Raw genomic sequence first — 27,488 nt, 5'->3', positions numbered from 1 at the left:
TGGTTGTAAACTTTACAAGAAATTCTGCTACTGAATACTAGGGAGGCTGCTGATGATTATAATATTATTCCAGGTGACCTAACAGTAAAATATACATGATGAGGTGTTTAGTAACTGCCTCAGTTCCACACTAAAGTCTTGGATTTGAGCCGAGTTTGCAACTTGGAAAAGGGACTGGTAAGTTCCAGACGGATCATAATTGGAGATGGTTTAAGAGTCAGGGACATGACAGAACGAGGGAGCCCAGCTGGTCTAAGGCCAGAGTGGACACACTTGGAATGACTCAGCAAAAATGAAGCAGATGCAGAGACGAGACCAAGCCTGAAAACTCAGTTTATAAAAGAAGGGTGATGGATACTTGCTCTGGCACACTCAGGGAAGTAAGCTCCAGATCTAAACTGGGAAAGCCAGTTTATATATATATATATATATATATATATATATATATATATATATATATATATATATATATATATTTTTTTTTTTTTTTTTTTGCGTTACGCAGGCCTCTCACTGTTGTGGCCTCTCCCGTTGTGGAGCACAGGCTCCGGACGCACAGGCTCAGTAGCCATGGCTCACGGGCCCAGCCGCTCCGCAGCACATGGGATCCCCCCAGACCGGGACACGAACCCGTGTCCCCTGCATCGGCAGGCGGGCTGTCAACCACTGCGCCACCAGGGAAGCCCAAAAGCCATATATTTGAATGTGGTTGTCCAGCAAATATTAGCCTGGGAAATATTAAAGAGGAAAAAGCTATAAATGAAGCCAGAAACGTTAACTAGAATAATTTCCTGAGGCCTGATTTCAGTGGGGCTAGGCTTTCAGCAAGGCTATCTGGCTGCTCTCAGCAGTATCTCAGTATACTTATCCATGTCTTAGAGGAGCTAGTCCTACGATGGGAAAAAGAACCTCATCTTCTGCTGATGGAACTTCCTTGTCTCTGTCTGTTAGAGCTATGTTAGGAAGATAGGGGTTCAGACAGGAGCTAGAAGTGGGGTTTCCCTGGGCCTCTAAGTTTTCATCCTTCACTCCGCGAGATCAGATCCTTGGCGGCGGAGCACCAGCTTTTAAAGTGACAGTGTCAGCACATCATCATCATCATCATCATTATTATTATTTTTTAAACATCTTTATTGGAGTATAATTGCTTTACAATGGTGTGTTAGTTTCTGCTTTACAACAAAGTGAATCAGTTATACATAGACATATGTTCCCATATCTCTTCCCTCTCGCGTCTCCCTCCCTCCCACCCCTCTAGGTGGTCACAAAGCACCGAGCTGATCTCCCTGTGCTATGCGGCTGCTTCCCACTAGCTATCCACCCTACGTTTGGTAGTGTATATATGTCCATGCCGCTCTCGCTTCGTCCCAGCTTACCCCCCCCCCATATCCTCAAGGCCATGCTCTAGTCATTTTTGAATAAAAAGCCTCCAAATTGAGTGAGCATCTCAGGTTTCTGTGTAGAAGAGCTAGCCTCTGTCAAGTGTTAGGGTGTTGAGAATTGTGGTTCATCTTTGACTGAAAACTAGGGGCAAACATGTCTCTGTTTTTCTTCTCAAAACAAAAAAATATATATATGAGCACTTACTTCTGCCCTGAATTTTGGTACAGTAAATAAAATTAATTTTGTGGGGCTTCCCTGGTGGCGCAGTGGTTGAGAGTCCGCCTGCCGATGCAGGGGACACGGGTTCGTGCCCTGGTCCGGGAAGATCCCACGTGCCGCGGAGCGGCTGGGCCCGTGAGCCATGGCCACTGCGCCTGCGCATCCGGAGCCTGTGCTCCGCAACGGGAGAGGCCACAGCGGAGAGCGGCCCGCGTACCGCAAAAAAAAAAAAAAAAAAAATTAATTTTTTGATTTAGCAGAGGCCATTATTTAAAAGATATCCCATTAACCTGTCTTGTTTAGTGAATGCCACTACTACCTACAAAGTCGTTCAAAACAGAAACACTGGGTCTGTCCTGTCTCCCTTGACCGCTCAGTTAGTTATCCCCTAGCTTCTGTCAGTGACAACAGGCAGAAGCCACTGGTGGATGGAAGTGGAAGTGGGAAGAGACTCTGCTTTTCGGCCACCAGCATCCCTTTTGATCCTCGGGATTCTTTGGCTGCCTTGCAGCTGCTGCAGCTGCTGTGGTTGCTATTCATGAGGGACGCTTTCTGACCCTTGACCTCCAGCTCCACAACAGTGAATCAATCACGGGTGCTAACAACTTGTCCTTGGCTTGCCATCAACTCTGCAATTATATAAGATTCACTAAAGGAATGTATTTCAGGGGTTTCTAAGATACCGATATGAATATGTAAAGACTAGAAAAAACACAAATGCTTTTGTGCAGAGTCGGCTTTTTTTCTTTGAATTGGTTTTCCTTGTCATAGCAATTAGCTTCATACACCCACACAGCCCCCCAAACTCTGCCAGAAACAAATGACCACTAGTGAAGTCGCTGGCTTTGATTTATTCTATAAAACGTACCCACATGAAGTTAACAATTGCAGGCTGTCAGTGAGCTGCATATAATAATATATTCAACAGAAGTGTAATTTCAGAGGTAGTTACAAGATAATCTTTGGTTGCTACTTTGTTCCAACTGCATAAATTGTAACATTGCTTTACTAGAATCCCTCACTATAATTTCATTTTATTACTATTTTACATTGTACCTCTAATGGAAAGACTTATTTGGCCATCTGTGACCACAGAGGTACTCAAATGAGTTTTGAAGTTAACACTCTTCCTTTGGTATTTGATATTTTTTTTAATGAAAGGATTTAGTAATGCTTTTTAATGACTGCAGCCAAACAGGAACAAACATTGCTCTATAGAGTCCTTTGTCCCTAGGGTCCAGATGTACACGTTTAGAGGCAAAATAAATACTGGAATCATTTAAAAAGAAAAAAGCCTCATCCTCTTATTTCTGGAACCAGGCTTTTTGTTTCTGTTTTCACCTAGTTTTACCCATTTGGGAATAGCAGCTTCTAACATGGGGTGTTCGCATCCTCATGGTCTCATGCTTAGTTCAGTGCCATCCAAAAGTAGTGTTTATACTCAGAAAAAAAAAAAAAATCATCCAGAATTCTCACCTCCCCTTGATCATGGCAAACCTGCCGGACAGCTTAGAAAGATACTTGAAGAATCTCAGGCAACCCTATTGAATCTAGAGCCTCGTGATAGCAGCCACTTACTTGGTCCCTCTTTTCAGGGACCCATTATTTTCTTTGTAGTATTTTAAGATCAGAGCTGGAACCAGATGTGATATGAGTTCCAAAATCTCACAAGTCTACCGGCTAGTGCCCCCATTTCCCAAAACACCTAATGTGAAAAAAAATTTTTTTGGAAACTATTTGCTAAATGCTGACATGGTTAAGTGATTTTGTATTTCTGTAATTCCATATTTTCTGTATTTCCAAAATACATATATAAATCATATTTGATTTAACTATTTGATTTCAAATATAGTCATATTTGAAAAAATTGTGATGTGTACATATATATCTTTTATAATCTAAAAAGACAGTGAATCTTAAGTCCCCACAGCCCCTGACCAAGAATGCAGAGCCTTTTCATCTTTACACCCAGGTTGAGTGAGTTTTCTTCCAGGAAGACAGGCTGAGGCCAAGGTCAGAGAGGATGTCTTTTTGTTCTGGGGCTGGGTAAACTATGCTTCTCAATCTTTTCTAGCTAGTGCCAGCAATTCTGTTTTTGAATTTCTATGCTGCCTGTTCACTCTCTTCCTTTATCATCTTTCTTGACACTTAACGATAGTCTATCTTCGAGTGGGCTGAGACAACTGATACTCTTTGGTTTGAGGCATGTGTCGAGAAACTTTTCAAGGCAAAAATATTTGTATCTCTGTAAGAAAAGTGAAAAAAAAATGGGAATAGGAAGGAAGCAGCAAGGGACAGTCACTTCCTGACACTGCTGAGAGACTTCTGTATTCTTCCCAACTGTAGCTATTATTCATTATGCAGATGAGGAAACAACAGCTTATAGGGTTTAAGTACTGAATAGCTTGTGCAGGACACAGGCCAGGAGGCGGTGGGGGGCGGGGGGTGAGCATTTGAACACTTGTCTGAGTCTTTCCTATTGTAGTTGCTGTCATAATTATTTTATAGTTATCATTTCATACGAGCTCATCTTTACACTTCCTTAGCAATGTCTTTTACTTCCTTAGCAATGTATCTCCCCTCTTACAAGGCACCTGAAGTCAACAATTGCAGAATGTCGCTGGATGACACATAAAAATGCATTCAACAGAAACGTAATTTCTATGTTGTGTTGAGTTCATTACAGGCTTCTTTATTATATAAAAAGTCTGTTGCATAAATTTAAGATATATGTGGGTTTTACATATCTTAGGAAAATAACTGAGGGTTTAATTAATCATGTATTGAATATGGTGTAGTTGCTTAAATCACTAGCAACATATTAGGCTACAAATACATGAAGAGTGTTCAAAATTTTGCACTAATAAATTCTGGTCAGATTTTTGGAGCAGTACCTATTCTGAGACCCACACTGTAAGAAAAGTCTTGACAAATTACCAAATCCCCAGAGAAGCACAATCGAATTGTTATAACTATTCTGTATCAGTTCCACTGTGTTCTGTTGCAAGTAGGAAAAGCACTGATTATTAGTGGCTTGAACTCAAAGTCATTTATTCTTTACATAACAAGACCAGAAGGTCACTAGATTTAAGTTTGATTCAGTAGCTCCACAATGGCAGGGTGCTGGATGGGTATTTCTGTGATTCTGTTGATCAACTCCTAATGGTCATAAAATAGCTGCTCCCTTTCCAGGCCTCACACCTTTATACTTTCTCACATGAAAGTAAGTTCTATGAAAGTTTGTTCTATGTTGATAAGGAGGACAGGTTCTAGACAGTGGGTAAAGTTTATGGAAGAATATTTCAGCTCAATATAGGAGATTATTTGCTAAAACTGCAGAGTCACCCAAAAATGAAATGATTGCTTTCAGAATATAGTGAACTTACTCATAATGAGGCTGTGGAAGTATGGGTAGGTTTGATATTCATTCATTCACTACTGCTGTAAAATGGATTTCAGGATGGAAGAAGAATTGGAATTAGATATTCCTAGAGTCTTTTCTAACTCAAAATCCTGTACTACTGCTAATACTACTGCTACAGTATTGATGCATTTGAAATAAACTATAGTTACAAATAACTGACTGTAATAAAATCAAAACCTTAATCCATTAACAAGAAATTATAAATAATGCATCAAGAAAGGACTTTACTATTACATTTTAAATAATTGTTTATTAAATAGCAGAGTGAGTTAGCCTTAATGAACCCATTTTGGCGATGCATGTTCTAACATTTCTTCATCCCTGCTCTAGAGTAGCTAAAACAGCTACAGTACCTGTGGATTGGCTAAAACTTACCTTCTCCACTTCCACTGTCAAGTTTTTAAAGCACCAGGCTATGCAGTGTTGTAGTACATGTACGCATGGATAGGAAATTTGGCTGATATTTCCTCTCCGAGTTAAATTATGCAGTGGTGTAATCAATCAATTATTTGTGTCATACTCGTAATGATAGACTCGCATTGCCTTCATATGAGTTACTTGGATTTTTAAAGATAAGATTTAACATGCTTATAAAAATGTGGTTCAATAAAGCTGTTGAATAAGGGTGACTACTCTAGAGTTACAGCTGTACCTTGGGAGGTCATTCTAAGAAGTCGCTGGACATAAGAGTGATTATCATATCTTCACAGCATCCGCAGCCCGGAAGAGGAGCTGATGGGCAAAGGCGATGAGTTAGGCTTTGGAAATGTTGGATTTGAGGTGCCTTTGACATATCTATGTAGAAAATACATGAAAATTCTTGTCAATACATGAAAAGTTCCTTGTAAATACATGAAAATATAAATGGAGAGCTCAGAATTATGATCAAGGCTAGAGAGAACAGATTTAGAAATTACTGGGACATAGAAGAGATTGCTCAGAAAGAGCTCAGAGGGTATAAAGAGAAGCAAGTTATAAAGACAACCCTGGAAGACGCTAACATTTAAAGGCTAAACAGAGAAAATAGAGTCAGTTAAGGACTACAAGAGGAGAGTACCTGGAACCAGAGGGGATTTCAATCACAGAGGCCAGAAAGGCTCAACAGAATGTGGTCACTGGTGCTGAAGGTGTCAGTGAGATTAATTAAGAAAAGGCTTGAAAAGTGTCTCTTGGACTTGGCAGTTAGGGTTATCAATGACATGAGGCTAAGAAATACTTCATTTAATCAATGAATTCTCTCCTCTGTTCAGGCCTGAAATCACATCAGTTTAGTCTCTTGTACTCGTATCTCTAAAAAATGCTGGAAAACAAAAGTTACCTGTGTTCTTCCAAGCCGTAGTCCAGTTTTTTTTCTTTTTTCCTTTGAAGGTGAGATCCATTATAGCAGCTCCCTATGATGTCAGTGGATTCTTCTAGATGCATGCTGTGGTCAAAGAATCAGTCAGCCACTGTGGATTATTGAACTGTAGAAAACGATATTTATCTGAAAGAACTTCTCGCTGAATTGTGTTTCGTGAAATTTGTTTTCAGGAATTTTTTTTCAGGTTTAGAAGTAAGAAGTTTTCCGAATATGGTTTATATTTGTGAAATTGTTACTGGAAAATGTTTGCAGGAGCCTTATTGTATAGACTGAACATTTTCACCAGAGGTTCCGATAAGTTAAACTACATCCTGACATCTTAGTCTGCTTAATATTGTGCCCTGCACGAAATACACATGTTGTTATTATTATCTCCATACAAAGGAGCCATGTCTTTTTTGTGAAAACATTCAATGAGTTGTCAAAATTCAACTGCTAAAGCATAAAATGAGGGTCAATGTAAGTAAGCGATGTAGATGTGCATAATATTCTTTGTAAGTTAAAAAAATATAAAAATCCTCTTTTAAGTCAGTGGTTGCCGCTTATACACACAAGACAGAAAACTAAATTTAAAGGTGCCACTAGAGTAAAATTGTTGCAAGAGTTTATAAGAGGAACTTGAGTCTAACAGGTGAACTAAGTTCTTAGCTTTTGCGGGCTTTAAGTGTTTTAAAAGTCATGGTGAAACCATATTCTGCATAGACATATTTACTGTTAGAGAAAAAAGCAACCACTGACTCTGTGAATCCTGCAGAAAGAGACCTTAATGAAAAACCTGAATTTTTACCCTTACGCTGTCACAGTTGCGAACAGCCATGAGGCCCCGTGTAACACTCAATATGACCTCCAATCCCTTCTGGAATAACAAAGAGTATAAAAACCAAGCTCACAAATTAAATAAATAGCCTTAGACGTTCTCCCCACTTTTTTTTTTTTTTTTTTTTTTTGCGGTACGCGGGCCTCTCGCGTTGCTGCGCACAGGCTCCTGACGCGCAGGCGCAGCGGCCATGGCTCACGGGCCCAGCCGCTCCGCGGCATGTCGGATCTTCCCGGACCGGGGCACGAATCCGTGCCCCCTGCATCGGCAGGCGGACTCTCAACCACTGCGCCACCAGGGAAGCCCTCCCCACTTTTTAAATGTTGGCATCCCAGCTCTTGGTTGCGGTCAGGCTCTTCTGTTTTATGGCTTGGCCTTGCGGAGTTGAAAAAGCCCTGAGAAGTTGCCAAGTCCTTCTTTATCCTGTGGAGGAAGCACGGGGAGAGCTCAAAGGTTGCAGTCAGAAAGAAGTGGGCTTAAACCTGCTTCGCCACTGACTTCACGTAGCAGCTCAGGCAAGTGACTTAACATCTCTTAGCTAAGTCCCGGGCCCTCAGCCCTGGCGCCTCCTTTGTAGAGCTGTTGCGAGGAATAAATGTGTGGGACATGTTCTGTGAAATTTTACAAATAACACAAAATCTTCTTTGTACAGATAAGACAAGTGAGAGGAGAGGCTAAGACAAGGTTGTCTAAGTAAACTGTAAGCTTACACGGTCAGTTTCCCAAAACACCTCTCCACTGAAATACAATCACGAGTCCACAAATCAGCAAATGTTTGGATCCCCAAGCTGTAACAGGGACGGCAGGTATAAAGATGGATAGAACCCAAGCTTGGAAATTATTGTTGCTTTGAGGGAGATTATGAATACAGTGTAATTTCAATATTTAAATAATGTTCAAAAGCAATGTAGTAGTAGAATAGTTTGTGTGGTAAATTTTATAGATATTAAGTATGTTTTAAGTCAGAAGAGAGAGCTATCAATTCGGATGGAGTATCTGGTCATAGTTTCTACAAGACTTGAATAGGTATTGCAATAAAGAACATCTATTTGTATACTTGTATAGGTGCTCCAGACCAGGCAATGTTAAAAATACTTCTTGCATGTATTTTCTATCTAATGCATGGTGTGATTTTGCTCTACTTTGCGATTTTTACATAATTGTTTGTTTGTTTTTTTGCGGTACGCGGGCCTCTCACTGTTGTGGCCTCTCCCTTTGCGGAGCACAGGCTCCGGACGCGCAGGCTCAGCGGCCATGGCTCACGGGCCCAGCCGCTCCGCGGCATGTGGGATCTTCCCGGACTGGGGAACGAACCCGCGTCCCCTGCGTCGGCAGGCGGACTCTCAACCACTGCGCCACCAGGGAAGCCCGATTTTTACATAATTTTGTTAGTTAACTATTCCAATCGTTTGGCCTTCTTCCTAGTGCTCTGTGACCTGTGGCTCTGGAGTTCAGCAAAGGGATGTGTACTGCAGACTGCGAGGCATTGGTCGGGTGGCGGAAGAAAAGTGTGATCAGTCCACGCGGCCTTATTTTCAGAGAAAATGTTGGCGTCGGGACTGCATACAGTACCGTTGGGTGGCGGGAGAGTGGCTGGATGTGAGTATTGTCAAGTAAACTTTCAGACACCCCTTCAGTGAAAGAATGTGTTCTTCATTTCGTCATTGTATTTCTAGTGTTCAACGTCATGTAAGAAAAGAGAGACACATCGGCAAGTGAAGTGCGTGGGTGCACAAAACACGCAAGTGAATGAAAGTTTCTGCGATCCTTCAACCAAGCCTCTTGCAATCAGAAAATGCAGAAACCCTCCCTGCAAGTATATTGTGGTAACGGGAGACTCATCACAGGTAAGGCAAAGAAAGGAAGTTGAGAATTTTCGCTCCTGGAAAGCACAGCTGAGTTTCAAATTTGACCCAGTTGAAACTGGGTCTAAATTTGAACATGGGAGCAGATGATGGTGTGCATATCAATCTAAGGGATAAAATCGCTGGCAGTTGGATGGTGCACATAGAGTAATAGCGACGTGTATGTTAAACTCTGGTGCAGTTCTGAAGCGGTGACAACTTTGAAACCGACTACCAGGGAAGGTTTGGCATCTGTCCCTGCATAGTTGGCTGCTTTAAAAAATTTTTTCTTCCGGTTTTATTGAGATATAATTGACGCACAGCCCTGTATAAGTGTAAGGGGTACAGCATATATCTTATCTCTATCATCCATGTATCTGTCTATCTATCTGTCTGTCTATCTATCTATCTATCTATCTATCGCTTCTTTATTCATCTATTTATGGAAACGTAGGTTGCTTCCATATCTTGAATGTTGTAATCAATACTGCAATAAATATTGGGGTGTATATATCTTTTTGAGTTAGTGTTTTTGTTTTCTTCAGGAAAATATCCAGAAGTGGAATTTTGCTGGATCATATGGTAATTCCCATTTGCGATTTTTTGAGGAAATGCCATAATATTTTCCATAGTGGCTGTACCAATTTATACACCCACCAGCAGTGCAGGGGGGTTCCCTTTTCTCCACACCCTCTCCAGCATTTATTGTTTATAGATTTTCTGATGATGCCCATTCTGACCGGTGTGAGATGATATCACAGTTTTTATTTGAAATTCCTTGATGATTAGTGATGTTGAGCATTTTTACATGTGTCTGTTGGCCATCTGTATGTCTTCCTTGGAAAAATATCTATTCAGATCCTCTGCCCATTTTTAAACTGAATTGTTTGCTTTTTCTGGATATTCAGTTGTGTGAGTTCTTTATATATTTTGGATATTAACCCCTTATCCGATATATCATTGCAAATATATTATCCCATTCAGTAGGCTGTCTTTTCACTTTTTTGATAGTTTCCTTCGCTGTGCCAAAGGTTTTTATTGTGATGTGGTCCCATTTGTTTGTTTCTGCTTTTGTTGCCCTTGCCTGAGAAGAAGTATACAAGAAAATACTGCCAAGATTGGTGTGAAAGAGCGTATTACCTATGATTTCTTCCAGGAGTTTTAGGGTTTCAGATCTTACATTTAAATCTTTAGTCATTTTGAGTTTATTTTTGTATATGGTGTAAGGAAATCATCCAGTTGTCTTTTCCCCATTGTACATTCCTAGCTTTGTGTTGTAGATTAATTGACCATATAAGCATGAGTTTATTTCTGGGATCTCTGTTCTGTACCATTCAGCTATGTGTCTGTTTTTGTGCCAATGTCATACAGCTTAGATTACTATAGATTTATGATACAGTTTGAAATCCAAGAGCATGGTAACTCCAGCTTTGGGGTTTTTTGGGTTTTTGTTTGTTTGTTTGTTCTTTTTCTTAAGATTTCTTTGGCTATTCCAGGCCTTTTGTGGTTCCATTCAAATTTTTGGATTCTTTGTTCTAATTCTGTGAAAAATGCCACTGGTATTTTGATAGGAATTGCATTAAATCTATAGATTGCTTTGGGTAGTGTGGACATTGTAACAATATTAATTCTTCCAATCCATGAGCATGGTGTATCTTTCCATTTACTTGTGTCATCTTCAATTCTTTCATCAATGTCTTATAGTTTGCAGAGTACAGGTGTTTCACCTCCTTGGTTAAATTTATTCCTAGGTATTTTATTCCTTTTGATGCAATTGTAAATGGAATGGTTTTTAAATTTTTTCTTTTAAATAGATAGTTTGTTGTTAGTGTATAGAAATGCAACAGATTTCTGTGTATTGATTTTGTATCCTACAACTTTAGTGAATTCATTCGTTAGTTCCAATAGTTTTTGGTGGAGTCTTTAGGGTTTTCTATATATAATGTCATGTAATCTGCAAATGGTTACAGTTTTGCTTCTTCCTTTCCAATTTGAATGTCTTTTATCTCTTTTTCTTGTTGGACTGCTGTAACTAGAACTTCCAAATCTATGTTGAATAAAAGTGGTGAGAGTGGGATCTTTGACTTGTTCTTGATCTTAGAGGAAGTCTTCGAGGAAAAGCTTTCAACTTGTCATCACTGAGTGTGATGTTAGCTGTGGGTTTGTCATATATAACCTTTATTATATTGAGGTATGTTCCTTGTACTATTGAAATAATCATATGATTTTTATCCTTCATTTTCTTAATGTGGTATATCATGTTGATTGATTTGTGGATATTGAACCATCCTTGCATCCCTGAACTAAATCCCACTTGAATTTGGTTTGCTAATATTTTGTTGAGGATTTTTGCATCTATGTTCATCAGTGATATTGACCTGTATTTGTGTGTGTGTGTGTGTGTGTGTGTGTGTGTATGTGTGTGTGTGATATCTTTGTCTAGTTTTGATATCAGGGTAATGCTGGCCTTGTAGAATGAATTTGGAAGTGTTCCTTCATTGGCAATTTTTTAGAATATTTTGAGAAGGATAGGTGTTGACTTTTCTTTAAATTTTTGATAGAACTCGCCTGTGAAGCCATCAGGTCCTGGACGTTTGTTCTGGGAGTTTTTAAATCACAGTTTCAATTTCAGTGCATGAGATTGGTCTGTTCATATTTTCTATTTCTTCCTGGTTCAGTCTTGGGAGATTGAACATTTCTAGAAATTTATCCATGTCTTCTAGGTTGTCTAATTTGTGCATTTCTAGAAATTTACCCATGTCTTCTAGGTTATCTAATTAGTTGGCATATAATTGTTTGCAGTAATCTTTTATGATCCTTGTATTTCTGTGGTGTCAGCTGTAACTTTTTCTCTTGCTTTTTCACTTTCTTGATAGTGTCTTTTGTGCACAAATGTATTTAATTTTGATGAGGTCAAATTTATTTTTTCTGTTCACTTGTACTTTAGGTATCATTTCTAAGAAACTATTGCCCATCCAAGGTTACAAAGATTCACACTTATATTTTGTTCTAAGAATTTTATAATTTTAGCTGATACATTTAGGTCTGTAATCCACTTTGTATTAATTTTTGTATATGATGTGAAGTGGGGTCCAACTTTATCCTTTTGCATGTGGCTATCCAGGTGTTCCAACACAATTTTTGGAAAAAGTGTTCTTTCCTCATTGAATTATCTATTACTGAAGAGTTATTTTTGAACTCTGAATTCAGTTCCCTAATCTATGTGTCTATCCTTATATCGTTACCACATAGTCTTGGTCTTATAGTAAGGTAGTTTTATAGTAAGTTTTAAAATCAGGAAGTGTGAGAGAACCAATTTTGTTTCTCCTATTCAAGATTATTTGCTTATGCTATGTCCCTTACATTCCTATATAAATTTTAGGATCAACTTGTCATATTCTGTGTAAACTCCAACCAGGATTTTGTTAGAGATTACATTGACTCTTGATCAGTTTGAGGGATGTTGCCATCTTAATAGTGTCTTCCAATCTGTGAATTGACATGTCTTTCCATTTATTTAGGTCTTATTAATTTCTTTCAAGGGTGCTTTATAGTTTATAGTTTTCATTGTACAAATCTTACACTTTTTTGGTTTATTTTGTTCCTAAAAATTTTATTTTTTATGCTCCTGAAAATGAAATTATACTCTTAATTTCATTTTCTGCTTGTCCATTCATAGTGTAGAGATAGAATTGATTTTTGTATGTTAAACACTTATTGAGTCCAGTTCTTTTTTTGTGTGGATTACTTAGCATTTTCTATATACAGAAGTATATCATTTGCAAATCCAGGTAGTTTTATTTCTTCCTTTAAATCTGGGTGCCTTTTACTTCGTTTTCTTGCCTAGTTTCCCTGGCTAGAAATTCCAAAACAATGTTGAGTAGAAGTGGTAAAAACAGATATCCTTCTCTTTAGAGGAAAACTTTCAATTTTCATAATTGAATAGGTTAGCTATGGATTTTTTTTTTTTGTAGATTCTCTTTATCATACCCTCCTAGTCTTAATTTGCTTGGTGTTTGTATAATGAAAATGTGTTAGTTCGTCAAATGCTTTGTTTGCATCTATTGAGATGCTCGTGTGGTCTTTATGCATCTGTTTGTATGATGTATTCCATTGATTGATTTCACATGTTGAAACAATGTTACATTCCTGGGATAAATCTTACTTTGTCATGGTATATGATCCTTTTTATTTGCTTCTGGGATTGTTTTGCTAGTGTTTTGTTGAGGATTTTTACATCTATATTCGTAAGAGATATTGGTCTGTAGTTTTCGTTCCTTGTTATGTCTGCCTAGTTTTGGTATGAGGGAAATACTGGCCTCATATGACAAATTAGGAAGTGTTCTTTTCTATTCTATCCTTTGGAAGTGTTTTGGAGGGGGAGGGTGCTAATTCTTCTTTAAACTTTTGGGGGAATTCACCAATGAAGGCTCTGGTCCTGGGTTTTTATTTGTGTGAAGTTTTTTTATTAATTCAATCTCTTTACTTGTTATAGGTCTACATAGATTTCTATACACAGATTTCTACACAGGTTCTCCCATCTTCCCAGAGTTTGTTGTTACTGCTGTTTGTTGTTTGTTTGTTTGTTTGTTCAGTGACTTTTCTGAACGAACTGTAAAGTCTGTATTCTTTGTCTCATGTGGTCACTAAAGTCTCTATTTGATTAGTTGTCAACTAATGACTGGATAGTGATTTCCTGAGATACTTGGAACCAGTAATCTCCAGTCTTTGCCAAGGGGCTCTGTGTGCATGTGTGGGCATCTTCAACACTAGATAAGGCAGTTGACAACTCTTCCTTAACCTTAACTTCCTGCTTGAGCAGAGCCTTGACATCAGCCAGAAATGAGAGTGTAGGTACTTCTCAGATATTTCCTAAGCTTGCACACAGCCCTAGACATGTGCACAACCTTATGTATGTCCATGGCGTTCTAGTTATCTATGACTCTGTTGGAGTTTTTAAAGCCCCTGTGTATATCTCCTTTCCCAGCTTTTCCTTTTAAGCTTTTCTTGGTAGCCCATTGCTTGCCTGACTGTTATCCACTTCCTCTGGAAGCTGCAAAGTTAAACAATAGCCTTTAATTGTGTTCAAAAATGCCTCCAAGGAGAAGACTTTTAGCACTGGGCAAGCACTGGGTAAAGTCAAATAGAGACTTGCAAGTGAGGTCTTTCAGAAAACCACCAAACAGTTCAAATAATGACAGTTCTCTGGAAATGACGCTTAGAAAGATGTCCAATCCCTCTGGTGGCTTCCATGCTTTTGTTTTTCACTATGTTTGCAGGGCTGTTGATTTTCAATCCTTCTATAGAGCTGAAGAGGGGGAATGGGAATAGGGCAAACTAAAACACACAAAGCTCACTGTTCTTACTGAGATTTAGCCTTATTTCTTTAATAAATGCTTCCCGGATTGCTGCAAGGCTTTGGTTAATTTACAGAACTCTGAAAAAGTTGATTTTTCACAACTTCTGTCAGTTTTCTCATTGCCTTTATAGAAGAGAACATTTTCAGAGGTCCTTGCTCTGCTGTTTTCACCGATGTCACTCACCCCTTGGGGTCTGCTTTGATAGATGGATATTTCTCCTCATCATAGGTTATATTTTCCTGCCTCTTTGCATGTCAGTTAATTTTTTATTGCATGCCAGGCATTATGAATTTTACTTTGTTGGCTACTGGATAGTTTTTATTTCTATACATATATTTTGAGCTTTGTTCCAGAATTCAGTTATTTTGTCTATAAGAAGTGTGATCTTTTCTTGTCTTACTCTTAAGATTTTTTATGAGAGATCAGTGCATTGTTTAGTCTAGGGTTAGCTATTCCCATCTACTGTGGCAAGACCCTTTTGAGTACTCTACCTATTGCTGCATGTATATAAGGTTTTCCAGTCTGAATGAAGGGAACAGACACTATATTTGGTCCTGTGTGAGTGCCAGATACAGTGATTCATATGTCATTTATTTATTTAAAAATACTTATTTATTTATTTATGTTGCACCAGGTCTTAGTTGAGGCACACGATATCTTTGTTGTGGCATGCAGGATCTTTCAGTTGTGGCATACGGACTTCTTAGTTGTGGCATGTGGACTTTTAGTTGTAGCATGCATGCGGGATCTAGTTCCCCGACCAGGGATCGAACCTGGACCCCCTGCATGGGAGCACGGAGTCTTACCCACTGGACCCCCAGGGACGTCCCCATATGTCTTTTAGTTGGTTCATCCCTTGGCCTCAGTTGGTGTTCTCACATGTTTGCACTGGTCAGAACTCTGCTGTCCCCTTGGGATCCCTTTCCTTGTTCCAAAACCTGGAAGCTCTCTCAAGACACCACGCTGGAGCAATTATAGGGTCACTTTGTTTCTGTCTCCCAGGGATCACTGTCCTTTATTGCCTAATGTCCAGTGTCTTAAGAGCCATAATTTTATCAATACATATTTTGTTCAGGTGTTTTTGTTGTTTTAGGTCAGATGGTAACTCTATTCCTTGTTACTCCTTTTTGTTGGAGTCAGAAATCTATTTGCCCATTTTTTTCTCTGGATCGTTAATTCATATCTAGATCGCTGACCTATTCTAGTCAAATGGTAGTACACATCACATTGTATGTATAGAGATAAATATATGCTAAACTTATATAGAGTTACAAGTACATTAAGACTAATAAATGTCTTTTATTTCAGGTAGGAACCCTTGATATGTTTCATTTCTCCAAAGCTCTGCTTATCAGGAGATAAATTTTCATTCAGTTAAGCTATTTTATGTAGTGTGACCAAGAAAACAGAAAACAAACAAACGAACAAACAGAAAAAAACATAGGCACTGCAACTAGACAGTCTATCCTGAATGTGGATCCTTTCCATCCTGGTACAACTCTGCGAAAGTTGCCTAATACCTCTGAACTTTTGTTTACCCATCTGTAAATGAGGCTAACAAATAGGATTGTTGTGGGGATACCATAACATAGTATATATTAAGCACCTGGAAAGTAGTGGTGCTTAACCCTGGTTAAGTTTAAGGGCATCTTCTCCTCCCTTCGTAACATTGTATTTTTCAGTGTGCAGGTAACTGTGGATTTAGTTACCAACAAAGGATTACGTATTGCATTGAGATCCCATCTACTGAGAAATATAAGCTTCATGAGCTGTGGCCTATAGACTATCAAGAATGCCCGGTGCTGCCTTCCCCTCAGGTTTACAAATGCAATTTTAGAACCTGTTTGCATATGGCCACTTGGAAAGTTGGAAAATGGAGCAAGGTCAGTATATAATTATGAATTTAAAATCTTCTGAATGAGACTTTCTAGTTGTGGGATGTCTAGTGTTCTGCACCTCTAACTAGATATCAGAGTTGTCTCATACCCCTATTGTCTAACAATCACTTTATCAGTTATTTATCAGTTATCATCTCTTTTTCTATGTTTGCTATAACCTGCCTTAAGCAGGGACCATAAATAATACTTGTTTCTGTTCCTCAGAGAGCCTGGCACAGTGGCTTCCATTTTGAATAGACGCTTAAGCAATACTTATTGGTTAAGTGAAAAAGTAAATAAATCTAATGTATGGTTATTTGCAGCATATTCCATTTCCAATTTAATTGATAGAAAGCAAGTAAATATTGCTTTGCAAACTCAGCATACAGCAATGAGTAAAAACTCAGTAGTCTGAATAACCGTCATTAATTAATATTTCCAAGGATTTACAATATACTGCTGGGCTAACTATACAACATAAATGGAAAGAAGCCAGTAACTGAGAAAGAATAGATTCAGTTTCTTAAGGATTAGCCCCATCTGCGACTCTCTAGCCTCCAGGATATTTTTGTGTCTGCAGTAATTCTAGCCATTATTGATCATCAGTTTGTTCCAAAAGGACCTAGTTTGAAAGGAGAAGATATGTATTTACTGGCCTTATTATCCATTATATACTCCGCCTTCAAATTTTACTCTGTTCACAGTGCTCTGTGACTTGTGGAGTTGGGATAATGGAGAGAAGAGTGGAATGCATAGCTGACAATGGTTGGTCCAGTGACTTATGTTTGAAGAGTTTAAAACCAGATGCTCAAGAGAAATGTTATGTCCATGACTGTAAGTACTGGACTTCAAAAATCTAGAACCTAAGCGTTCCTAAGAAGTTTTAATTAAAATATGAAAACAAATACTTAGAGTAGTCATACAGTCCACAAAAGGAAAGGTCTGTTCTTCTCAGGGTATAACAATATTAGTGTAACTGAGTTATATTCATGTGGTGTCCGTAATTTGTTCATTGTTGATAAGTTGTACTCAATTGTCCTTGAAGGTAAAACATTTACCAGCTGTAAAGAAATCCAAGTGAAAAACAACATTACCAAGGATGGTGACTATTACCTTAACATTAAAGGAAGAATAATAAAGGTATTATGAAGACAGTTCCTATTTGATTTTAACATTGACTGTTGACTTTGAAAGAAAGCTTTTCTGGATCTTTGCATTTTCTCTTTAGATCTATTGTGCTGGCATGCACTTGCAGAACCCCAAGGAATATATATCATTGGTCAAAGGTGAACAAGACAACTTCTCTGAAGTGTACGGCTTTAGGTATATGCTGTGTTTTGCCTTATCTGTGCATTTTTATGGTCCTTCAAGAGAATTCGAAGTTCCAGAGTTCAGAGTGGTACTTGAATAGCTCCCAGTGGGACAAGTAATTTAGGAACACGTGGACATATTAGGACCTAAGCCAGATGTTGTCTATGCCTGTTCAATAATAAATATTTGGGCATTAACATGTACTCACAGAGAGACTGACTAAGAATGATACTATGGGTGAGCAGTGAGACAACAGAGGAGGGAAGAATTTAAGACCTGTGTGTATTTTCATAGAAATCAAATTAATTCCGGTAACAAAAGCTAGGAGAACTATACAGCTGAATTATTTTTTCACAAACTGGTCTTGAATTTCCCATTGCTCATTTTGTATTTCTTTGACATTTAACATGTTGAGTGATTTTTACTTCTTTCACATTTAACTTGTTGACCCTAAAATATTGAAGAGTGTGTCTTTTACCTTCCCACTTCCGAAGTTTACCATTTATCTGCATTATGGTCTAATACGGGATCTAATACTAAAATATTTTAATGTTGTTACAGACTGCAAAATCCATATGAATGTCCTTTTAATGGAAGTAGGAGGCAAGACTGTGAATGTAAAAATGACTACTTGGCTGCTGGACACACTGTTTTCAGCAAATTAAGAATTGATCTTAATTCCATGCAAATTAAAAGTAAGTGCTGAATCTCTATTTGTAAAATGAAAAGTATCTGCTTGCTAACGCAAGTCTAACAATATACTATATGGTATATGTGGTAGCTAGGGTATAGAGAAGGGCCTGGCATTGTACAATAGTTACTTAGAATTCTTTTTAAAAAGTTATTAGCTACATAGTTCCAGTGCAATGAAATGGACCATGGGAACCCTTAATAAAAATGTAGTGATAATGACACTGTCATTAGGAAAGATAGTAAGGATACTGTCATAGTAAAGATCCTGCCCTTCCAAGATATAACCGTCTACCTTAAGATCCTCAATTACATTAAAAGTAAGGAAGTTAATATCTTCAATGTAGTTGTATAAGCTTTTTTGCAAGGGCTTAAAGTAATAATTAACACTAGTTTCAGGTGACAGTTTGTCTAGTATTTTCTTATACTTTATATCATTTGATCTTTTTAACAACCCTATATTAGATAAGGCAAAATTTCATCACATTGTTGCCAGCGATGAAATTAAGATACACTTATAGAATTAAGTGATTGGCCCAATTCATACAGTTAGTAACTGGCATTGTAGGGAGATAAAGTCCCACCCACAGATCCCAGATTATGGACCTGCTGCCTTTCTAGGAAGTAATTTATAGTACAGTCAAGTTAAAGTAAATATACTTTATGAAACCTAACATACACTGAGCATCAGGCTGTCTGCCCTCCTGAAAATTACATAGTGACATGAAAATGCAAAGAAGTTCATTTCAGAAGCAGAAACTCTAAATCACAATTGAATCACCAGGGCCTAGCACAATACCTAAACCACAAAAAGAAACAAAATAATGTTTGTTGAGACAGTGAATGCATGAATACATAATCTCTAAATCAGTCATATGATGGTGAACTATTATTGTCAGTAATAGTGGCTACCATTTACTGAACACCCACAATTACTGCAGTGGGGAAGTGTTATAAGGCTTTGGTTATGATCATAGACTCTGGAGTTAGATTGCTGAGTGTAAATCCTCTGCATCCAATTACCAGTCATGTGACCTAGGGCATCTCTCTCTTCAAGCCTAAATTCCCTCATCTCTAAAATAAGATGCCTCTCAGGTTTTTTTCTTTCTTTCTTTCTGCTTTCTTTCCTTTTTTTTTTCTTTTTTTAATGTTAGGATTAAGAGATAATACTTGTAACATATCTAGTAAATGCCTTGCAAGTAGTAGGTGTTCTATAAACAATGGTTATTTTTTAATAATATATGTTGTGTCAGCATTGCTGAGTACATAATGGGCATTTGGGAACTTATTTGCTGTTTAGTAAGCTTTTATCTTTCATTAATTTATCAAACCTGCCATTTTGCCAGGCATTGGACTGGGCTCTGAAGATACAATGTTAAATGTATACATTTTCCACTTGCTCTCTCTTTTCCTTCCTCATACGTGTGTGCCAAAACCCCAGTCTTGATTAAATTAAACCTTTCACCTACTCTGCACTTGCACCATGAATCTTGCATGTGGCAAGTAATACACAGCCTCCTGACTGATCTTACTTTAAATGCATGACTCCTGAGCTTGCACGGACCCTGGTCCATTCCTCCCCAGCTCTTCTCAATGTCTGACTCACAGCTTCTCCTCTGGCTTCAAACTTCTAAATTTTCTAATACCTCCACTCCAGTCACTCATTGCTGATGACCTAAACCTTGACCTATAGACTTTGCCTTCTCTTCTGGTCACTGTGGATGAACTATTTCTGCTGCCATCTGAGGCAACCCTTTCTACTTGTGCCCTGAGCTCCTTGCTTTGTACCAAATCAGGACCGTTATTCCAGCAAACTTTCCTTTTTCTCTTACATCACCAACTCTTCTTCCATTTCTTTAACTCCAATGACAAATTCTTGATTTTCATTTCACTTGATCCATCAGCAGTCTTCGGTTTCCAGGACTTCTCACTCTCATCATTTGGCTCCTGTCTTGGTCACTCTTTCTCCCGTCTTTCTCACTGTTTCTCAACTTGGCTAGTTACTCTTCATCTTATACAACACTGAGCATTGAAGAACTTCAGGACTCAGTCATTCCCTTAAGGATCTCTTTCAACTTACAGATTTCAAATACCATCTATTAAATGACAGTCCCAAATGTACATCTCTAATTCAGATTGCTGCCCTGAATTCCAAGATTCAACTCCCTACTCCGCATATCCACGTGAATGGCTAATATGCGTCTGACAATGTATCCAAGACTGAACTTTCTTTTTTTTTAAATTAGAGTATAATTGCTTTGCCATGTTGTGTTAGTTTATGCTGTACAGTGAAGTGAATCAGTGATATGTGTACATATAACCCCTCCCTCTTGGACCTCCCTCCCACCCCCCACCCCACCCATCTAGGTCACCACAGAGCACTGAGATGAGCTTCCTGTGCTTTATAGCAGGTTCCCACTAGCTATCTATTTTACACATGGTAATGCATATATGTCATTCCTAATCCCACAATTTGTCCCACCTCCCCTTTCCCCCACTGTATCCACATGTTCATTCTGCGTCTCTATTCCTGCCCTGGAGATAGGTCCATCTGTACCCTTTTTCTAGATTCTACATATATGCGTTAATATACGATATTTGTTTTTCTCTTTCTGACTTACTTCACTCTGTATGACAGACTCTAGGTCCATTCACATCTCTACAAAGGAACCAGTCCTTCTACCCGAATTTTTACCATTTCAGTAAATGGCAACTATCAACTTCTAGTTACTCTCGCTAAAACATAACAATGTCTTTAACTCCACCCTTTATCTCACACCTACATGCCATCCATCATCAAGTTCTCTCAGGTGAATCTTTAACATACATGCTGCTGTGCACTGTATTGTGTCCTGCATAATTCATACGATGAAGCCCTAATCCTCAATGCGACAGTGTTTGGTCCTGGGGAGATAATTAGGTCTAGATTAGTTCATGAGGGTGTGGCCATAATTGTAAGATGAATGCCCTTATAAAAAAAGAGGAAAAGACACCAGGACTCTCTTTCTCTGCCATGTGAGGACACGGCAAGAAAACGATCTCCAAGCCAGGAAGGGGAGCTCTCACCAGAACTTGACCGTGTTTGCACCTGCACTTCTTTTGTTTAAGCCCCCCAGTCTGTGCTAGTTTGTTAGGGCAGCTTGAGCTAAGACACACGCAAAATCCCACTTTGACATTATCTCATTTGCTATCACCATGGGCCAAGTCCATATCATTATCTTTCACCTGGATTCTTATACTTACTGACTGGTATTCCTGTTTAGTCTGGTAGCACTCAGGTTTCTTTTTACCTTTTCCCCAACTCCTAACCTAGATTCTCTTCTCAATAGAGACTCCAGAGTGATCCCTTAAAACGTAAGCCGTGTCTTGTCTTATACATTGTCTCATTTCATCTTTTTAATAACCCCAACCTCTGCTTGAAACTCTCCAAACATCTCCCATCTAACTCATAACAGGATTAAAAATCCTGCCGATGGTCAATAAAACTCAATAAGACCTTCCCACCTCCATTACCTTTCTGCTCCTTCTCTCCACACTCCTCCCTTGCACGATCTGGTTCAGACACATTTGTCCCTTTGCTGTTTCTTGAATACATCAAGCATGGCCTCCACCCCTCCTTAAGGCCTTTGCACTTTCTATTCTATCTGCCTAGAATGATTGTCTGTCGGGTTTACCCCTCAGTTTCTTTCTGGTCTCTGCTTAAATACACCCTCCCAATAAGTTCATCCTGGACCCTCTCCACTCCTAAACTCCCTTTCTTCTTATTCTTTTCCTGCTTTATTTTTTTTTTCTATAGCTATGATCACCTATAACATATGATAGTATCTACTCTATTACTTGTTTCTCTCTGGTAGCACTCAGGTTCCATCGGCCCCTATGTCATCCACTACTGTGCTCTTACAGTACTTATAATAATGCCCAATATGCAATAGGTTCTAAATAAATATTTGCTGAATAAAAGTCAACTTTCCTCAAGAAGCTATCTTAAGGAAATCTTGAAGACAAATTTGAATTAACCAAAGTGAGGAGAAGGAGTTTCAGCAGGAGACATAGTGAACACAGCGTGAAATGATGAAGCATTTTGGTTCCACTAGAGGATAAGGAGTAGTCCAGTTTTGTTTAAGCATAAATTGAATGGAGGTTGGGGGATATAGCAGCTTATTAGAGAAGTTCCCGGAAAGCAGATCATGAAGAACAATGTGTACTAAACCATACAACTGAATTTATCTTTTAAGTTATGGGGACCTTTGGGGTAAGAGTATAAGCAGGGGAGGGAACAGGCTCAGCTGGAGAGAGAACAAATTGTATCCATGAAGATATTTAGGAAGCTAATATAATAGTTCAGATAGAAGGTGATAAGGACCTAAATTAGGGACTTGGTTCAGAATAGAGAACCTGAGAGAAATATTAAAGAGGTACTCGCTATGATTTTCCAACAGATGGAATATCGGGAGTTGTGGCATGGAATATTTAGAAAGAGTTCCAAAATAACTGGGTAGATGCTGATATAGTTCAATGAGATGGGGAATATGTTTGGAGCAAAAGATAATGCATTTGGCTTTGGACATGTTAAGCGAGAGCTATCTGTGGGTTATCCAGGGAATGATGGAGGAGATAGTAGCAAAGGCTAATTTGAAAATGGTGTCAGTTTGCCCAGCCTAACCCTAAGTACCATGCATAAGCAGTGGTGTGTGGATAAATGTTTAACAACCAGCTCTTCACAATCAGGAAAAAAAAAAAGTTTGATTTGTAGGTTTTGCCAGTTTCCATGGGGTATATATTCCCACCACGGCCAATTTTAAGCTACCAACGTGAGCCCATTATGCATGGGGTTGGGAAGAGACACACACAATTGGTTCTCATGATTTGGTACAAGCTGACTCTGGCACACCACGGAAGGCCTGCTGGCTTTGGAAGCTGCTCTTGGAGATACGATAAATATTTCCAGAAATGCTCCCTTTGGGGATTGCCTCTAGGGGACTGGCGTCGTCATGGGGGCATGCAGTGATCTTGCAGTCCTCCTGAAAGATATTTGAAACAACATTAGCATAGGTGAGAGCCACCGACCGCATGAGCATTAGTTGGGATGTTATTTAAGTGATTCAAGCATGAATAAGTGATTGGATCAGCTAACCTTTAAGGTTCCTCCCAACCTAATTTTGAGCCAATGACTCTTTCTTTCTGATACTTTATATGGAATCCCCAGCATTGTTGCCAGTCAAGAAATTTTGCTAACAGCGTTAGCAAAAGTAAGATTAGAAAGATTGAAATAGTAATATAAGAAATCAAAGAAAATGGCACACTTTTTACCTTCGTGTTTTTGGATTCTCTAAATGAATTGATATGCATACTCTCTATAAGCACGTATATGTTGCTTTATCATAATTTATCTTTAAATAATGTTTTTTCCTCTGTAATTTTGCCCCTTGATGCCACTTTATCTATTTTAGATATTCACTATGATGTAAAATATGATAGAGCATTTATTTAGCTTTTAAAACATCTGGATTAGTTACAGATGTCCCTGTCATATTTTAGGACAATTTATGAGGTGAACATTTTTATATGAAATAAAAATTTGAGAGCCTGATCTTTATTATGTGCTACAATTGTCCAACATTTTTGCTTAAAATTTTGGATTAGTTATATGAATGTATTTAAGAATGTAATATGAAGACTGCATGTTTTGCAATGAAGATGTGAAAACATACAATGTCTCAGTGCTAAGGAGTTTCATTTATCATTTTTTAGCTACAGACCTACTTTTTGCCCAGACAGTATTTGGAAACGCAGTTCCATTTGCCACAGCTGGAGATTGCTATAGTGCTGCCAGATGCCCACAGGTATTTCATAGTTGATTATTTTTTCTCACTGAGTAAAGTTAATACTGTTTCTCTTCATTCACTTCCTTGACCAAAATACTGCAAGACACATAAGTAAATAGAAAATGCAAACTTCTGACATGAAATTTATTTCAAAGGTTATAGATAAACTTTGGAGGAAAAGCATCTTTGCCAGTACTGGGTTTGTTTGAAGGGTGTAATAATAAGAATTTTAAATTTTTAGATCCTGTTTCTCCTTCCATGATGCTTTATCACTTTCAATCTTTCAACTTAGTCCATAGAAATGAATGGACATAAGTTACAAGGTAAAGGAATGGATCACAAACATGTGACTTTCATACACTGCTGCTAACATCAGTTATATTAGCTGTCTGGGCCTGTAACATTCTCAGAATAACTTTCTGTTACTTGTAAAATAATACATTTCCGTGTCTTTATTCATGTTTTTATCCTTTCTTTCGCAGAGTTCTCTTTGCACACCCTTTCATGTCATCTTTGAGCTTTCCAGTACAAAGTGTGCTTCCTAGAAGAAATTTGCTATCTCATTTTTTTAACATAGGATTTTATAAAGTCTGTGTGAATAACATTTTTTATGATAAGATACAGAGACATAAGCTAGGTGAATATACCATTATTAGGTAGATTTATAGATTAATGAAAAATCCTGGCCAGGAGATAGTAATTATAATAACGATTTCATTTTGAAGAGAACTAGCTAAAGGGTTTTTGCCATAGCCCTCTCTTCTAAGAATTTCTCATTCACAGTTTTCATCCTATGACATGGAAAGTATGCTTATGCTAAAAAGAGGGCATTTTCTGTATTAGAGAAGGACACTTAAAGGAGCACAAAAGACACTAGAACTACAGGCTGAAATGAATATGAAAAAAGTTAACTGGAATAAATAAATATTAGGTCCAGAAATGCAAGTAGAACCTGGCAATGTCATATAAAAAAGACCTAGGTGTTTTATTCAACCACCATGAGTTCAATATAACTAGTGTGGACCAAGTAGTAATTTCTTTTTTCTTTTTCACTTTTTTTCATATTGAGTTATTTTTATTGGCTGGCATAATACATGGATTATTTTCCTCTTCATGGAACAAAATGTGATACCACATTTCTTTACAATTAAATTAAGGCTAAAGAACAACAAAGACATTATGGTTCATATGATGCATTGGAAACATGTCTGTGCTCCACTTGAGCAGAGGGTAGAATGCCTTTACTTTGTTACTTTATGAAATGCCAGGTTTTCAGGGCAAATCCTATTAAGAGGTTTTAGTTCCTGCCTGATATTTTGCTTTCTTCTCTGCCAGCTGCCACTGCATTGGAGATGCCTCGGGATTGTTCAGCACATGGTTGGAATTGATTTAGAAATTCAAACTACCAAATTGGGGAAATGTGTCCATTCATTCTTTCTCATCTATTTATCCATCCAATATCATATCTATAATGAGCTTATTATAATCATTTGCTTACTTGTCATTTCCCTCCACTAGTCTGTAAGCATCTGGTGAAACTGGTTCCTATGTATATCTTCAATGCCTGATGTATTTACTGACTAAACAGTAAATATTTATTCAGTGTTTGAACTCTCAATGAGCTTTTACTCTAGGAGAGAAGATAAGACATGTAAATTTAAAAAAAGAATATGTTGGGTTGGGTGTGGGGGGTGGGCAGAAGAGATTTATTGGAATTTTGAAGATAGAGATCCTAAATAGTACACTCATTAATGTTTTGGGGGGAAGTGATTTATCTACCAACCATCTATTTCTCCATCTACCTATCTAGTTACTTAGGTAGCACTTTAGTTCTTTATTCATAAGCCATAAACAAACCAAGCAAATCAATTGTTTTTTGTTTGTTTGTTTGTTTGTTTTGTTACTCACATCACTCTGTTATTGGTCAAATCAGTCATACAATCAACTGGGTCATTCCGTCATTAGATGACTTGAATAATATATATATATATATATATATATATATATATATATATATATACAGCAGGTTCTTATTAGTCATCAATTTTATACACATCAGTGTATACATGTCAATCCCAATCGCCCAATTCATCACACCACCACCCCCAACCCCCTGCCACTTTCCCCCCTTGGTGTCCATACGTTTGTTCTCTACATCTGTGTCTCAATTTCTGCCCTGCAAACCGGTTCATGTGTACCATTTTTCTAGGTTCCACATATATGCATTAATATACGATATTTTTCTCTTTCTGACTTACTTCACTCTGTATGACAGTCTCTAGATCCATCCATGTCTCCACAAATGACCCAAATTCATTCCTTTTTATGGCTGAGTAATATTCCATTGTATATATGTACCACATCTTCTTTATCCATTCATCTGTCGATGGACATTTAAGTTGCTTCCATGACCTGGCTATTGTAAATAGTGCTGCAATGAATACAGGGGTGCATGTGTCTTTTTGAATTATGGTTTTCTCTGGGTATATGCCCAGTAGTGGGATTGCTGGATCATATGGTAATTCTATTTTTCGTTTTTTAAGGAACCTCCATACTGTTCTCCATAGTGGCTGTATCAATTTACATTCCCACCAACAGTGCAAGAGAGTTCCCTTTTCTCCACACCCTCTCCAGCATTTGTTGTTTGTAGATTTTTTTTTTTTTTTTTTTTTGCGGTATGCAGGCCTCTCACTGCTGTGGCCTCTACCGTTGCGGAGCACAGGCTCCAGACACGCAGGCTGAGTGGCCATGGCTCACGGGCCCAGCTGCTCTGCGGCATGTGGGATCCTCCCGTACCAGGGCACGAACCCATGTCCCCTGCATAGGCAGGCAGACTCTCAACCACTGCACCACCAGGGAAGCCCTGTTGTTTGTAGATTTTCTGATAATGCTCATTCTAACCCTTGTGAGGTGATACCTCATTGTAGTTTTGATTTGCATTTCTCTAATAATTAGTGATGTTGAGCAGCTTTTCATGTGCTTCTTGGCCATCTGTATGTCTTCTTTGGAGAAATGTCTATTTAGGTCTTCTGCCCATTTTTGGATTGGGTTGTTTGTTTCTTTAATATTGAGCTGCATGAGCTGTTTATATATTTTGGAGATTAATCCTTTGTCCGTTGATTCGTTTGCAAACACTTTCTCCCATTCTGAGGGTTGTCTTTTCGTCTTGTTTATGGTTTCCTTTGCTGTGCAAAAGCTTTGAAGTTTCATTAGGTCCCATTTGTTTATTTTTGTTTTTATTTCCATTACTGTAGGAGGTGGATCAAAAAAGATCTTTCTGTGATTTATGTCAAAGACTGTTCTTTCTATGTTTTCCTCTAAGAGTTTTAGAGTATCCAGTCTTACATTTAGGTCTCTAATCCATTCTGAGTTTATTTT

The 27,488-nt window shown here is 38.2% G+C and overlaps 1 protein-coding gene across 2 annotated transcripts in view; it reads left to right on the top strand.

Moving 5' to 3' along the window:
- Positions 1-27,488, top strand: part of ADAMTS20 (ADAM metallopeptidase with thrombospondin type 1 motif 20) — a 188,237-nt gene that overhangs the window by 137,099 nt on the left and 23,650 nt on the right. For both annotated transcript variants that reach the window (XM_059080523.2, XM_067009100.1), the window contains 8 exons: positions 8,629-8,802; positions 8,880-9,050; positions 16,090-16,290; positions 16,989-17,118; positions 17,330-17,424; positions 17,513-17,607; positions 18,157-18,290; positions 24,037-24,128. In XM_059080523.2, coding sequence (XP_058936506.1) covers positions 8,629-8,802; positions 8,880-9,050; positions 16,090-16,290; positions 16,989-17,118; positions 17,330-17,424; positions 17,513-17,607; positions 18,157-18,290; positions 24,037-24,128 — 1,092 coding nt within the window. The remainder of the gene's footprint in view (positions 1-8,628; positions 8,803-8,879; positions 9,051-16,089; positions 16,291-16,988; positions 17,119-17,329; positions 17,425-17,512; positions 17,608-18,156; positions 18,291-24,036; positions 24,129-27,488) is intronic.

This window comes from Kogia breviceps, chromosome 12 (assembly GCF_026419965.1).
Source record: "Kogia breviceps isolate mKogBre1 chromosome 12, mKogBre1 haplotype 1, whole genome shotgun sequence".
NCBI classification, from domain to species: domain Eukaryota; kingdom Metazoa; phylum Chordata; class Mammalia; order Artiodactyla; family Physeteridae; genus Kogia; species Kogia breviceps.
The sequence above is the reverse complement of the archived record's forward strand: the minus strand, read 5'-3'. Positions and strand labels throughout refer to the sequence as shown.